This window comes from Laccaria bicolor, genomic scaffold (assembly GCF_000143565.1).
Source record: "Laccaria bicolor S238N-H82 LACBIscaffold_27 genomic scaffold, whole genome shotgun sequence".
Lineage (NCBI taxonomy): Eukaryota > Fungi > Basidiomycota > Agaricomycetes > Agaricales > Hydnangiaceae > Laccaria > Laccaria bicolor.
Window position 1 is genome coordinate 512,930 of NW_001889898.1, and position 14,462 is coordinate 527,391.

Below are 14,462 nucleotides of genomic sequence, written 5' to 3' on the forward strand. Positions count from 1 at the left end.
TATAATCTAGGAGGTAGTGAGACAGGCGACGCATAGTCGAACCTGTAATGACCGACGCAAAGTCAAAGTCAAAGGGATTAACTAAGTACGACTGACGCAAAGTCAAAGTCGCAACGTGAATGACGCGGAGTCAACTTCGCGGACAGAAACAGATACCTTGGAGCTAGAGGTGGTCAATTAGCAGGAAAAATGGTAAGGAAAGTGTTGCTTCCATACCGATATGATAGGCGTGTTGTCTGTAAGACCTTCCAAACGTGAGGAGGTGCGTTGAAAGCAGGTGTCTAGGACCATCCAAACGTGAGGAGGGTCAAGAGTTGAAAGGTTTGTGCATACCGTTGAAGCCATCTAAGGGCGTCGAAAGCAGATGTTTGGGACCGTCCGAAGGGTTGGGCGTCGAAAGCAGGTGTTTGGAACCGTCCGAAGGGTGACGGTCGTCGAAAGCAGGTGTTTGGGACCGTCTGAAGGGTGACCGTCCAAACGTGAGGGTGGTTAAGCAGGTGTCTAAGACCGTGCGAAGGTGAGGAGAGTCGTGCGTTACAAATGTTTGTACGTACCGTTGAAGCCATGAATGGAGACCGTTCAAAGGTGAGGCTGTAGGAGGGTAAGGGCTGGCAGAGAAGAGTGGGGAAAGGAGGGTAAGGGCGAGTAGAGAAGAGTGGGGATGAACAATGATGGGATCGAGTGTTGAGCACAGCGCTCATCAATCGATAAATAAATTTCTCACGCCTCGTCTCTGAGTCATCATCGATAACTCACATACTTCCCGCTCACCCACGTCCGTCTCCCGCTCACTTACGTCCCGCTCACCTACGTCCGCCCATATTCTACCGCGCTCGTTATCACATTGGTATAGCCTCGGTACGTGCTAATACTCTCTTACCACTCCTTTTCACTAATCTCATTGGCAGTCAACTGTCTCAGTACGTGCTTCCTGTCCCCTCTCCCGACGAAATTCGACTTTGCGTCGTTTTGTCCCATTGAATGACTTTGACTTTGCGTCGGTCGTTCCCTTTTCGTTCGTGATGTTGACTTCGCGTCCATCACACCCAGATTTGACTTCGCGTCGTCTGGGCCATCTCCTACTGTCAATTGGAAGGACCACGCACAGGTGAACTTGTGCGTATATAGTTACTCCCTCAGGATAATGTTAGACTTACTTTACAGTCAATAGACATCAAGAACACTCAGGATCTTGTCCTATTCGCCCAACGGTCCCATCGAAATCGAAGGTTTGCCACGCATGTAGATATTAAAAAGGGTGAACTCATTTTGTCTATTTGCAGCGTCGATCGAATCTCTGGAACTCGGGAACGGTGTATGTGGACCTCTGTATTTCAACTATACGAAATTTGACTCTGCGTCGTTTCGTTCAGTTCACGACTTCGACTTTGCGTCGGTCATTCTTTCAAAACTCGTGTGTGACGTTGACTTTGCGTCGCTCACGACTAGATTGGACTTCGCGTCGTCTGGGTTATCTTAGGCAGCATCTACCTGCGTGCCTGGTCACCTTGTGCGTAAAGTAGACTTTCCGGCTGATTCCTTAGACTAACAGACCTCAAAAGAAATCTCTACGCATCCTAGGGTGTGAATCCTCAACACATTTTACCCTACAACTTGACAGTTTGACTATGTATGTAGATATCAAATAACCGAGAACATTAAACTGACTTTGACTTTACTCAGATTCGGCAGCGATCACTTGAAATATTGTATGTAGACAATCAGATCCCCGTGTATTGAATCTAAGTACTCGTAGATAGCATGCAAAACGGTTCCATAACACCTGAGCTACTGGAGAAGGACCCATGCCTACTCCTTCGTAATCGAGGAAAACCACATGAACGTGCGTCTCTGCCGTCACCTTCTGGTGCAGTATACTAAATGTGCCACAGCCGTACAATGGTGCGATGGACGGGTGGGAGCTGTTGTTTCAGGCGGATATTTCTTCGTCACCAGCCCAAACATGGACGTGGTATATCAACCACCCCTTGGCAAAAATCGAGCGATGTTCCTTCGACGCGACTACCGTTACGCAGATGACGACCCACTTCTCTGGCCCCAGCCATACGTCAGCTCAGCCTGCCACCATGGCGCAATCCTGCGCCGGCCAGAACATGATGACCGAATGGATATATTGTGGTGGAATCCCAACCAGACGGATCTCCTGTTCAATTCTTCTGACCTCGTCCTTGGCATCGGCAAAATTCCTCATGACCGTTTGGTCCAATTTCAACAATTAGTGGGGGAGCTCCAGGACCGTGTTCAGGCATACAAAACGGACAAATCTCATCCAACGAAGAATTCGGAGATCATGACACTTTCGAACTGGTTAAGCCAGGGGCTCTCTCGTCTTGAACGACTACCAATGGATTTTACACAGCTCAAATTCTCTGTGGCTGAAGTTCAAAGAGCTTATTTAGAATTGACGGCTGGACTCGACTATCTCTATATCTACAAACCTCGAATGGACGGGATTCTCCCACCCGCTACCGAAACTGCGCGGACCATTGGTGTATTCACCATGGATTCGACTATTGTGCAAGAGTTTACGAGGGCTGGGCTACCGGTCTGGTTCATGCGCCCCACTCCTACCTTGCATGGTGTTCGTATTGATTCAATCGTTGAAACAAGAAAGCCAAACGAATTTCTTGAACTTCGTGATGCCGAAACGAAGTTCGATACTGTTTTCTGCGGTTCAGCTGACGATCCAAAAAAACGCAGGGCAATTGCGCTTCACTCACGCCAGTTTTTTTCTTACTACAATCCTTTCACCCTTTATGTTGTGACACCGAGGAACGGTCCTGGATTACCAATGAGAACGCAGGGAAATCGCCAGGCAACACTGCCTACACGCACTATGGAACATGGCCAGGCAACACTTCCTACACACGCTATCGTAGGGCGTCAGGGGGATCACGTTATGGAAGGTCGCCAGGGGAATAGCTCTAACCGTGCTGTGAAATCGAGAGCTGGTGCACCATGTGAGTTTTTCATTGAACGACATCTATGCTACTGACAAACATATCTTGTGCAGACTACCGTTCTGCAAAAGGTGCGGGTCGTAACAAGTTTCTCGAGATGTCCAGCCCATTGCTTCCACCTGTGATTGGTGTTTGGAGCGATGCTCTTGCCGCCGTTGACACCAACCCGGAGAATATCATAAATCAGGCATCCAGTCCAACCGATCGCGGATATGTCTTTCCTGATCCGGGATTATTCATTGGCTGCGCGAGTGAAGAAAAAACGACACAATACCTTCATCAATGGTTGCGCCTCAGAACCGCCTTCATCTACCGCCTCAGCACACCATCATCTTCCGCTCAGCCACTGGGGGGTCAAGTGTGGCGTGACCTCCTAAACTTCTCCGACGCTAAGCAGCCCTCTGGCTCCAAGGACACTAAGTCATCTCGCCGTACAGAAACGCTGAAGGAGCTACTTGGTGATTGCTTGCATCAAACCGGTGTCGAGCTGGCCTCAAGTGATACAGTTACCCCAACGTTTTGGAGGGAGTCTGGACTCATGCCGGGTGTTCCGATTCAACACCGCATTGTCCAGGAGATCCTCTACGAGCTGTTTAGCCTCAACTTTCGCTATGAACTTTTAGCGTTGCACTCACGTGCCCAATCACTTGACGCCGATGACCAGGATGCTGTCGTTGCTTGCTTTCCAGAGCGGTCGATGTTGGTGGTGGAGCTGGCATGCGGCAACATAGGGTTAGCTGCAGATAAGCTGGAGGACCGTCTCCCATACCTCCTTTGCATGAAGAGATTAATGTCGACATGGGCGGGCCCCATCCCGGAGGCCATCAAATCTCAAGACGAATTTGGAGATTGTTTTTCAGTGGCTGAAATTGAGGAGTTGGAGCGCCAAGTGGCTCGTTTCTATACCCAGTCTTTCTTCAATCATTTTGGTCGTGCAGCCATTGTTCCCCGTCGACTCACTTAGGTCATCTTGAGCACTGCTATATCACATTCCATATGTAATTATTTCAATCTATACTTTTTTGGCATTTGCCGGTGGAAGTGGCTTGAAGAAGACAATGCCACAGGTACGTGTTCAACTTATATTGTTCGCCTTGACCCGCCGGTTCAACAAGTTTCCCTCTGACCTTAACCACGACCTTGACCTAGCCTTCGACATGCCGCAGAATACCCAACGTGTGACACGTTCTCGGAAGGCCAAGATTCCTGACATACCTCTTCCCGAAACCCGCGCAAAACCTGGTACCAGAAAGCGCGAGGCAAAGGTCCGATTTTTTATCGCGTAGCCAACGCTTTTCACTCATCTGAAGATATAGGATGTCGTGAAACCTCGTGCCAGTAAACGCAAAGCCATCATGGAAGATGCTGAGGTACGGGCAATTCCAATTTTTTTAACGCTTGCCTTACAACTAAAAAAAACTGCAGGCTCCTATGAGAGTTATGAAGAAACCTACCGTTGCAAATGAAGGAGAGGCTGAACCGACAGAAGCTGAGGTGGGCGAACAACAAGAAGAAGACGACGCTGGTGGATCAGGATCCTTACCTGCGGAAAACCCAAATGTACGGAGTCTCCCATCTACTCAATTTTTTTCTCCCTTATGTTGAGCCATAGACTATAACTGGTAGCGGTGAACAATCCTCCATCACTCTTCCTACGGAATCTGGTGGACTCAGGAACAAAGAGGTAGGAGAACGGCTCTCAGCCCATTGCCTCACTGACTTTTGAAAATATAGAATGGCGATGACGTAGAGCACATTGCCACTACTACTCGCGACATGCGGCCACCTCAAAAACCAAGACCAAGACCCAGACCCAGACGATTGATTACTGGGTCAGATTCGGAGAACAATGACAACCAAGATGATCAATTCCCCTCATCCCGCAGAGGTTATCGCCAATTGCGACCTATTATCCGCGACGACAGCTCAGATGCCGACGATGCTATTTTTAAAGGCTTCACTTCGCGTATCCCTAAACTCAGTGACAGAAAGGCTGACATCGACATGGAGGACGCTCAGTAAGATCCTGAGCATGAAGACCTTTCTGGTGGAGCGGCCATTGCAGGAGAAGATGACCCTTTCAATATGCTACCTCAATCTCCTTTGGCCCCGACCACCCCTTCTGTGATTTCTACCCATTCACCGGCAGCCATTGATCTCAATTCAAAGCAAGACCGTGAGGCTCAGGAAGGCGATTGCTTCATTGAAACAAATGATGCCTCCGATTCAGATTACGAGGAAACTGTTGGGGACGCCAACATGAGACGGCCAGAACGTCCGCGGCATCGTGATTTGACCACAACGGAGGAACAGGAGGAAGTGGACGACGAGGAATCTGCTGCTGAGGTGAACCTATCTCCTCGACGCTTCACGGCCTCCCAAAAGAACAAGGGTCGTGCTTGTGTCAATGTTGACAATGGCTCTTCTGGCGCTGAGGACGAACTGGATGAGGAACCTTCGACGGTTGAGCCGTTGAAGAAGTTCGTCAACAAGAAAGCCAAGGATGCCACTGACGTTGCGCGCCTGCTTCAGATGGTGCCTTCACGTAAATCTAGGCTTGATAACGGGGATTCAGATGCTGAAAGCCAACGTTCCGGTGGAGACGACATCCCCGAGGCCCCAAAGGAGAAGTTGACTCGATTACGTTCAGATGCCAATGGCGCGTTTGAGCTGGTGGATGAGGATGAAGCTGACGATGAGCCGGAAGCCACCCACCACAAATCAGGTCCTCTTCCAAAAGCCGCGAAAGAGGCCGCGTTCGCCGCTCATCAAGAGTATCTTGACAAGCTTGAAGCCTTGGCTTTGGAGTACGACAAACCTATGAAACTGTTCCTCCGACTTGTTGCTCAAGATGTCAAGTCAAGTCATCGTTTGAATCCTTGGTCAGCCTTCCAGCACTGGTATGCTCGACATGGCGATGTCAAGAAAACAAAAGATGGTGTGTATATCCAACGCCTATTTTCCATCAACAGCTAATCATCAAACAAAAAATCTAGTTTCTGCCCAGGCATGGACAAAGTTCGTTGCCAGACTTTATAACGAGGAACTCAAGACTTTGGGAGCGAGTGCTTCTCAAGAAGATATACGTGAACATTTCAAAGAACAACTTGATTATTATCGCGGCGTCATAGGGGCATTTTTGGAATCAAAACGAGATGATGGGAAGTTCCCGCAAGTCGTGAAGAAAGTGGTTGAGCCGTTTGTTAAATTGGTGCGTTGTTATGTCAATACTATATCTTGTCACTAACACATATTAAAGGCCACTCGAGCATACGAAGAGACGGGGATTCAGGTCTTTGGATTTGCCATCGATGTCAATGCCAATTCAACCTCAAGCTTGGCTTGGGGAGGCAGCCGTGAGTATGAGAAACTTCGCGAACGCTACAAGTCCTCTGTGGAGACTCAGCTGAGAGATTACGAGGGGATGTTCAAGATGGCGGAGATGGACCAGCGATTGACGGCCGCAAGCGGTACATTAATTCACTGCGAGCCAAGGTCAACTGAAAATAAGCGTGATTGCCTTATGCGAGTCCTGGGAGAATTTCTGCGCGGTGATCTGAGTAAGTTTGGCTATTATCTTTTCTTAGACTCTTTTACTAACGCTCTCTAGTCGAAATCTTAAGTGCCCGGAACGAGGAAGGCAGTAACATGAAGAAGGTCACGATGAACTGGTCTTGGACGGACTTCGCGTACAAGAACGAGGTCACCATCCTCGGTTGGGGGCTGGTGGATGACTACCCTCGTGAAGGATTTTCACTGAAGGGGAAGGGAAAGGGAGAGGCTTTTTTTCAAAGAATTGTCCAGACGCGCATCAATGAGTACAAACAACAGAAGCGCGGTAGCCTCATGGTGAACGATGAAGAACCTGATGATTCGGTCATCTCACCGTATGTTCGCATTGTCTCATGGACGTCAGGTGAGTCTCAGCCAACCGTCCTTATAATCTGTGTTGTTGATTATACATTATTAGAGCAACGAAAGCTTCGCGTGGTGAAACAGCAAGACATCCCCCTTGTGGTAGATGTTGCAGGAAAGGTTCTATCCACTGTCTTCAACTCGAAGATGTGGGCAAAGGCGGTTGAAGTCACTGGCCATAAGAAGTCTCATCAGAAGTCAGCGCGACCACAAAGCGACGATGAAGAAGACTTTGAAATGCCCATCGAGATACCGCCTCGTCGTCCACCTCCCCGCCCAAACACTGTACAAGAGGGTCCCGAAGCAGTGCCCCCTCACTTGCGATTTTCGCCAGATCGTGAACAGACTTATAATCATTGGGCTCCTAGTAACTTCGACGCATGCCCTCCTCACTCAAGATATACAATAGATTCTCAAGGTCACGATCAGGACACTTACAATCGCCCACCTAGCAATGCTGGTGCACGTCCCCCTCACTCTCGATCTACAGCGGATTCAATCGATCGTGGTCGCGATTATCCTCGACGAGCACCCAACAACTGTGAAACAATTCCCCCTTACTCTCGATCCATGGCAGATTCCATTAATCATTATCCTCAACGAGCAGCTGACAACTTTGATGCACATCCCCCTCGCTCTCGGTCCTCTCGCGATCATGAACAAACTCAGCATCATCAGCCAATCAAGTCTCGCGGAGATCTCGTTTACAACGACCATCTAGACTATAATCACAACATCTATCATGGGGATGAGGATGACCATTACCGGTTCACTCGTGATTACACTCCTGCCCCCGGTCAAAGTCGGTACTATGAAATTGACTCTGAACTACGAGGGGGTGGCCGAGAGCCACACGGACCTCCAACGCTCGATCATCGCCCTGCAAGGAACAATGACGACTATCCATCACATGACCACTACAATGCTGGCTCTTCTGGTGCTCAGCGCCATCGCCTCCCGGAAGATGGCCAGGGCCTCTCAAAGCGGCCATACAACACAGAGGATATGGGACGGCTTGGTGTTGGCTCTTCTGAACTACAGCCGCCTCAGAAAAAGCGGAAGATATCGGAACTGGAGGAAGGGACACGCAGGGTTGTTGCACTTCCTACACGGCGAATTCCATCCGGAAGCCATCCAACGGATAATGGTAGGCCTGGCTCTTCGAAGGATGCAAGTTGGGGTCATCCTTCAAACGCAAGGCGTTAAATTGCACTTCTCTCATGATTATAGTATTTGAACTTGTCCTCTAGCGTTCCTTGGTATTACTTATATGATCTTCATGTATGTATATGCCTTATGTATATGCCTTATGTATATATATGCCTTTGTATGTTAAGATCACCTGACTTATATTTCCGTGAAACGTTAAGTCATCTGTGAGTGGTTTGTAAAATAAATTTGAGGCGGCCAATATACTATGTTAATAAGTTTCAAGCCTTCTTTCTGCTATAGTATAAGGCTTGGTTATAGTATAAGGGTTGGGTTATAAGTTTCAAACCTTCTCTCTGTATAGTGTAAGGCTTCAATTGGTTATAAATTGGTTAATAAGGCTTGGTTAGGTTATAAGTTTCAAGCCTTCTCTCTGTTACAGTATAAGGCTTGGCTTTTGCTACTGACAGGCACATATATTCATGGAAATAGCAATTGAGGTACATATATACTTGGGAGTCCCAGAACCAGATGGGAGTCCCTCATCCTGGGGAGTCCCAGAGAATAGTAATTTAGGTACATATATGGCTGGGAGTCCCAATGAATCAGATGGGAGTCCCTTGGCTTAGGGAGTCCCAGGGAATATAATACTTGGGACTCCCACAGAGGTGGGACTCCCAAGGAAATGTAAGAGGAATCTGGAAGTCCTAGGAGATACCATGGAACTCCCATGGGAGTACCTGGCTACCCCCAGGGGACTCCATGAAATAGGTGGGACACACCATGGTATTGGGCCCTCATAGGGTAGTCATATTGGCATGGAGTAACTACCCTAAGAGGGTAGGGTTAGGTGGTTGCCTGAAGTGCCATCCGAGCCCCATTCAGTACCTTGGGTATATATTCGCCTGTTGTACTCTACTCCATCGCATCTGACTTTTCTTTGTTAGATACTCAATCGAAGAGGCGTGCAGTGCCATTCCTGTCAAACCTCTCTCGGAACGCGCTGACCAAGTTTGGATTCTCATGAAGGAAATCTATTATATCTACAATACTGACTACTTCGCCTGGAACCGGTCCTACTTCTCCCTGGCGTTTCAAGAAATAGGAACAAAATTTGTTGGAGGGTGGGCCATGAACCAACATTATAACTGGGACCCGATAAAACAGGGAGAGATGGTCTCTATTGAAGACAGGGAACACGGCGTGATCAATAATGGTATCCTCACTCAATCGGGGTTCAAACATCAAGTCGGCAACAGCAGGATGATGATTGGAGTGGGCAGCCCTTGGTGGAGTCCCTCGCCATACGACGCTTTGTGCCAAGGAGTACCATTCCTCAATCCTGTATGTTCCGGCTTACGGCGTAAACGCTCTGCCACTTGATATTTATCATTTGCTTTAGATTAAAAGTTATGACCATAGTGATCCCTGGAACAAAACGAAGTGGTACTACTCACAGCATCCATCCCTGGCTCCTTACGACCCTCCGTAGGTTTCATCCAGCCTACCTTCGAACTAACCGCTCAAACCAACTTCAATTTAGGTATGTTTACAACGTCCACCATCAAGATTATGCCGGATTTGTCAATGCCGTTAAAGCAGCTTCTACAACGGAGATAGGGAGGTCCGTTGTCCTTCTATTATATACGTAGCTCTATGAATTGAACGATCCTACAGATTTATCCCTGAGCATATGACCGAGACGGCTGTCCAGGATCGCCTTGTCCTCCTTATGGAAACTGACTGGAAAACACAAGCGGAGGCTCTACTAGCGGAACGACTGAAGGAAGGGGGGGATGCATATGTGCGATTCGATCACCCACCCACTTTCTGCTTCTGACTGACTCTATCCCTAGGTCTTTGACATTTAGACATAATTGTGACACGCCTTGCCTCTCTCGAAAACTTGGGCAGCATGTAAAATTGAATTGGATAAACTACTATTAATTTTCTAGGTGTACGGTATGATGTTGAAGCTACATCCACAAAAAGGTCAAATATTCGCTGACCATATAGAATAATAACTACAGAGTTTGTCTCCGGACAAGTGGTTAGTGGCACCGCCACTGTACAGCCTCCACAGGCCGCGTCAATGCTTGACTGCGTTGTCACGCTCTTCCGCGTTGGTAGTATAGATGTGGTCTCCAATCGCGGCGTTGTGCAGCCTGTACAACGGGACAGTGTGGAGCTCTTCAATGGGGAAGATGTGGCCGCTTGTTCCTTCGCTGGTATACCCGAGCCTGGTAACCGCATTTTGCATTTCTGCGGCGTTGGTAGTGTAGAAATGGTCATTGGCACGTGCGTTGTATGCCCTGAGCAGGGGAACAGTGGTCTTTTAGCCGCCCGTTTACCTGCAACAGGCTCGCGAAGCTTGTGGACTTCGGAGGAGGATTCGTGATTTGAAGAATATTAAGAGCTGACCTCCGAAGGACTCGCAGCAGCAAAACCAACGATGGCAGCGACGAGAGCAAGTGCGAAGCGCATGTTTGCTTGAGATGTAGCAGTCCGGAAAGAAGGTTGGGTATCGTTTATTCAAGATAACGGGAGTTGAGCGCGATGGCGACGGGAAGACATTTGGAAGACATTGATTATTTTTTGACTATTTAAACGTGGACGCCGTCCCTATATTTAGAATTCCTTGATTGCCCTTGGGCCTTGCCCCTTGCCAGTGAGTTTTACCCATGCATGCATTATAATGAGCTTACTCTCTCTCATGTCGTCCAAGAACACTCTCTGGGTCAGAATCCTCATTCTTATCGTCGCCACTGTCTTTCTCGCTACGCTCTTTCATCAAGCAAGATTTGGGAACTGGAAATCCCTCACAAACAATTTCAGGAAGAACTCTGCCCCACTACCTGCAGCTTCAACAGAACGTTATCGCGAATCACCTCCGTCTCTCGAGGCGCATTTTGTGCCACCTGACTTGGAACGTCAAGACTACCGAGAATGGAACGCCCGTACTTTAAGAGATCTTCATTCGTGCATTGCCTTGGATAATTGTGGGCCCAACCAGCGCAAGGTTGCCCTATTGGCGGCTCATTGGTTTCAGCAAGCTGTAGTGCACGGTTTCAAAGGAGGAGAAGGAATATGGTGAGCGCTGTACTTTTGGAACTACTATCTCTCATGTTGATGAATTTACAGGGGGGTATCTGTGGTGAGCTGTTTCTGACGCGGCGGCTTGGTAGCCTAAACTCACTGGTTCCCAGTACAAAAACCTCCGAAGGCTGGGCTACACGACACTTTTCGCGACTAGCTTTGGTAGGACACATTATTATGTCTTCCAAGACCAGTCTCTCATGTCGTTGGCAGAGGAAGCTCTCTTCCAGTATCGAATGTTTCCCGACCTTGTCAAGGTACGTCTTTGAAGGTTCGGACGTCCCTCTTGCAGTCTTACCTAAAAATTATCAAGGTCGTTATCCGGAACAGGGCTGGGGAGTGCCACAAAGACCCTCAATGTGTTAAAAGTCCATCGAATCCTACAGGAATTCCGGCCTGGAAAATTTTCGACTTTGAATTCTTCCCATCACATGGCTGGCACGGAGGAGCTTCTCTCCTGAAGGGTAAATGGATTCTCTCTGCAAATCCGGACGATCTCTATCATGGTGAAGCGCCAAGCCCTATTCAATACCTTGGGTATATACTCGCCTGTTGTACTCTACTCGATCGCATTTGACCTCTTTATTAGTTACTCAATCGAAGAGGCGTGCAGTGCCATTCCTGTCAAACCTCTCTCGGAACGCGCTGACCAAGTTTGGATTCTCATGAAGGAAATCTATTATATCTACAATATTGACGACTTCGCCTGGAACCGGTCCTACTTCTCCCTGGCGTTTCAAGAAATAGGAACAAAATTTGTTGGAGGGTGGGACATGAACCAACATTATAATTGGGACCCGGAAGAACAGGGAGAGATGGTCACTATTGAAGACAGGGAACACGGCGTGATCAATAATGGTATCCTCACTCAATCGGAGTTCAAACATCAAGTCGGCAACAGCAGGATGATGATTGGAGTGGGCAGCCCTTGGTGGAGTCCCTCGCCATACGACGCTTTGTGTCAAGGAGTACCATTCCTCAATCCTGTATGTTCTGGCTTACGGCGTAAACGCTCTGCTTGATATTTACCATTTGCTTTAGATTAAAAGTTATGACCATAGTGATCCCTGGAACAAAACGAAATGGTACTACTCACAGCACCCATCCCTGACTCGTTACGACCCTCCGTAGGTTTCATCTAGTAGCCTACCTTCGAACTAACCGTACAAAACAACTTCAATTTAGATATGTCTACAACGTCCACTATCAAGATTATGCTGGATTTGTCAATGCCGTTAAAGCAGCTTCTACAACGGAGATAGGGAGGTCCGTTGTCCTTCTATTATATACATGGCTCTATGAATTGAACGATCCTATAGATTTATCCCTGAGCATATGACCGAGACGGCGGTCCAGGATCGCCTTGTCCTCCTGATGGAAACTGACTGGAAAACACGAGCGGAGGTTCTACTAGCGGAACGACTGAAGGAAGGGGGGGATGCATATGTGCGATTCGATCCTTCATCCAGTTTCTGCTTCTGACTGACTTTATCCTTAGGTCTTTGAGATTTAGACATGATTGTGACACACCTTGCTTCCTCAGGTCGGCAACGTTCCGAGGCTACGACATATCTTTCGAAAATTCTCAAGACGTTGGGCAGCTTGTAATATTGGATTAGATAGACTACTATTATTATTAATTTTCTAGGCTGTACGGTATGATGTTGAAGCTACCTCGACAAAAAGGTCAAATATCCGCATATCCTGTCCAGGTAGAATAATATCCCAAACATACTGACGCACAGCGGTTGTCTCCCTACGGGAATATGTAGCCCGCAATACCCTCCTGGGTATATCCCAAATTATTGCTTGCATTATCCCGCTCAGCGGCGGACATGGTATAGAAGTGGTCCGTGGCACCGCCACTGTAGAGACGGTAGAGAGGAAGGCCTCCACAGGCCGTGTCAAGATAGACATATCCGGTAATCCCCTCTTCGGTATACCCAAGCTCCTTGACAGCGTTGTCACGCTCTTCCGTGCTGGTGGTATAGAAGTGGTCTTGAATCGCAGCATTGTACAGCCTGTACAACGGGACAGTGTGGAGCTCTTTAATGGGGAAGATGTGGCCAGTTGTTCCTTCGCTGCTATACCCGAGCCTGACAACCGCGTTTTCCATTTCTGCTTCGTCTGTAGTGTAGAGGTGGTCAGTGGCATATGCGTTGTATGCCCTGAGCAAGGGAACGGTGGTTTCGCGAAGTCCACAAGCTGCGCGAGCCTGTTGCAGGTAAACGGGCAGGTTACTCAAGAGGATTCGTGGTTTAAAGAATATTAAGAGCTGACCTTCAAAGGACTCGCAGCAGCAAAACCAACGATGGCAGCGACAAAAGCAAGTGCGAAGCGCATGTTTACTTGAGATGTAGTAGTAGTTCTTCAAGGTTCAAGTTGGGGGAGCTGGAGAACTGGGTATGTTCGGCTGCCTTTTTATGTTGCGCATGAAGCCGACGTGTCGCTCAGGGAAACCACAATGTCAAGCCGCGGATGGCCAGTTTGGGGTCTATTCTTCTGGTATTTGAATGATATTTCGCCACTCTTCGGTTACGGTGGAGGGGCGCGCAAGGGTCGGGTCTGGGTGTCTTTTCTTTTTCGGCTCAAGTCCGGCCAATTTAGCAGTTGTCACCAAGAGACGGGAACTAAGTAAGTGAAGATTGAGTCAAGAGCTCTATAGTCTCTGAGAACATTGACTCTTGTAAGTCAAATACATAGAGGCCGTCAGGCAAGGAATTTGGACAAGTTGGACGCGTGGTGAATATAAGCGCCAGGAGAAACAAATTCGTGGTATCAGGTTCGCTCTGTGAGTGTCAGAGGCATGTGCCATGTGGAGAAAAGTCAATGATTGTTGACAGCCGATGTAAATCGTGATCATTTCAAGAAAGTCAGGCTTCAGCGAGAGAGTTTTGGTACAATGTATCCAATGCAAGAGGTCAATTGTTGTCGTTTGGAAGCAGAACTGAATTGAAGTTTATGTTGAAATCAAATCAGCAAGCGTAAACTCTTCGTGTGATCAAGATAAGAAAGGGAATAATATTCCGGTTGTCTCTGTGGGGTCCAGAGGCAAACGGATGAGTAACTACAGTACAAGGCCTCGTATATATATGTAGACTACGAAATATAAGGGGGTAAATGTGAAATACCCCTATGGAGCCACGGAAACAATCAATGGAAGGAATGTGCCTGAAATCCAACTGAAATCCGAAGATGGGGCGCATTGCGCATGCTCGTAAAACTCCCGAAATTCCAACAGTTTATCAGAAAAGGGGGGAAGAATTATGTTCACGTAGAAGAGAAGAAATTACATTGAGTTGTCAAGAAATGCAAAGGATT

At 48.0% G+C, this 14,462-nt stretch overlaps 8 protein-coding genes across 8 annotated transcripts; 5 read left to right on the forward strand and 3 right to left on the reverse strand.

Moving 5' to 3' along the window:
- Positions 1-77: 77 nt before the first annotated feature.
- Positions 78-566, reverse strand: LACBIDRAFT_304378 (uncharacterized protein; the record flags this gene model as incomplete). Its single annotated transcript, XM_001884788.1, has 3 exons — positions 78-163; positions 217-281; positions 334-566. The coding sequence occupies 3 exons, from the start codon at positions 564-566 to the stop codon at positions 78-80; spliced, it is 384 nt and encodes a 127-aa protein (XP_001884823.1).
- A 1,195-nt stretch (positions 567-1,761) lies between these two features.
- Positions 1,762-3,945, forward strand: LACBIDRAFT_304379 (uncharacterized protein; the record flags this gene model as incomplete). Its single annotated transcript, XM_001884709.1, has 3 exons — positions 1,762-1,843; positions 1,893-2,981; positions 3,035-3,945. The coding sequence occupies 3 exons, from the start codon at positions 1,762-1,764 to the stop codon at positions 3,943-3,945; spliced, it is 2,082 nt and encodes a 693-aa protein (XP_001884744.1).
- A 94-nt stretch (positions 3,946-4,039) lies between these two features.
- On the forward strand, positions 4,040-5,003 carry LACBIDRAFT_304380 (uncharacterized protein; the record flags this gene model as incomplete). Its single annotated transcript, XM_001884710.1, has 6 exons — positions 4,040-4,048; positions 4,097-4,246; positions 4,298-4,351; positions 4,407-4,541; positions 4,594-4,665; positions 4,716-5,003. The coding sequence occupies 6 exons, from the start codon at positions 4,040-4,042 to the stop codon at positions 5,001-5,003; spliced, it is 708 nt and encodes a 235-aa protein (XP_001884745.1).
- A 63-nt stretch (positions 5,004-5,066) lies between these two features.
- On the forward strand, positions 5,067-8,170 carry LACBIDRAFT_304381 (uncharacterized protein; the record flags this gene model as incomplete). Its single annotated transcript, XM_001884711.1, has 6 exons — positions 5,067-5,919; positions 5,978-6,192; positions 6,241-6,541; positions 6,592-6,897; positions 6,952-8,066; positions 8,147-8,170. The coding sequence occupies 6 exons, from the start codon at positions 5,067-5,069 to the stop codon at positions 8,168-8,170; spliced, it is 2,814 nt and encodes a 937-aa protein (XP_001884746.1).
- Positions 8,171-8,828: 658 nt separating this feature from the next.
- LACBIDRAFT_304382 (uncharacterized protein) lies at positions 8,829-9,916 on the forward strand (the record flags this gene model as incomplete). Its single annotated transcript, XM_001884712.1, has 6 exons — positions 8,829-8,938; positions 8,993-9,389; positions 9,448-9,533; positions 9,589-9,669; positions 9,723-9,849; positions 9,902-9,916. 6 exons carry the CDS (start codon positions 8,829-8,831, stop codon positions 9,914-9,916), a joined length of 816 nt encoding a protein of 271 aa, XP_001884747.1.
- A 218-nt stretch (positions 9,917-10,134) lies between these two features.
- LACBIDRAFT_304383 (uncharacterized protein) lies at positions 10,135-10,305 on the reverse strand (the record flags this gene model as incomplete). Its single annotated transcript, XM_001884789.1, has 1 exon — positions 10,135-10,305. One exon carries the CDS (start codon positions 10,303-10,305, stop codon positions 10,135-10,137), a length of 171 nt encoding a protein of 56 aa, XP_001884824.1.
- Positions 10,306-10,758: 453 nt separating this feature from the next.
- Positions 10,759-12,654, forward strand: LACBIDRAFT_304384 (uncharacterized protein; the record flags this gene model as incomplete). Its single annotated transcript, XM_001884713.1, has 9 exons — positions 10,759-11,135; positions 11,187-11,199; positions 11,252-11,398; positions 11,455-11,678; positions 11,731-12,127; positions 12,183-12,268; positions 12,327-12,407; positions 12,461-12,587; positions 12,640-12,654. 9 exons carry the CDS (start codon positions 10,759-10,761, stop codon positions 12,652-12,654), a joined length of 1,467 nt encoding a protein of 488 aa, XP_001884748.1.
- A 243-nt stretch (positions 12,655-12,897) lies between these two features.
- LACBIDRAFT_304385 (uncharacterized protein) lies at positions 12,898-13,484 on the reverse strand (the record flags this gene model as incomplete). Its single annotated transcript, XM_001884790.1, has 2 exons — positions 12,898-13,356; positions 13,422-13,484. 2 exons carry the CDS (start codon positions 13,482-13,484, stop codon positions 12,898-12,900), a joined length of 522 nt encoding a protein of 173 aa, XP_001884825.1.
- Positions 13,485-14,462: the final 978 nt, after the last annotated feature.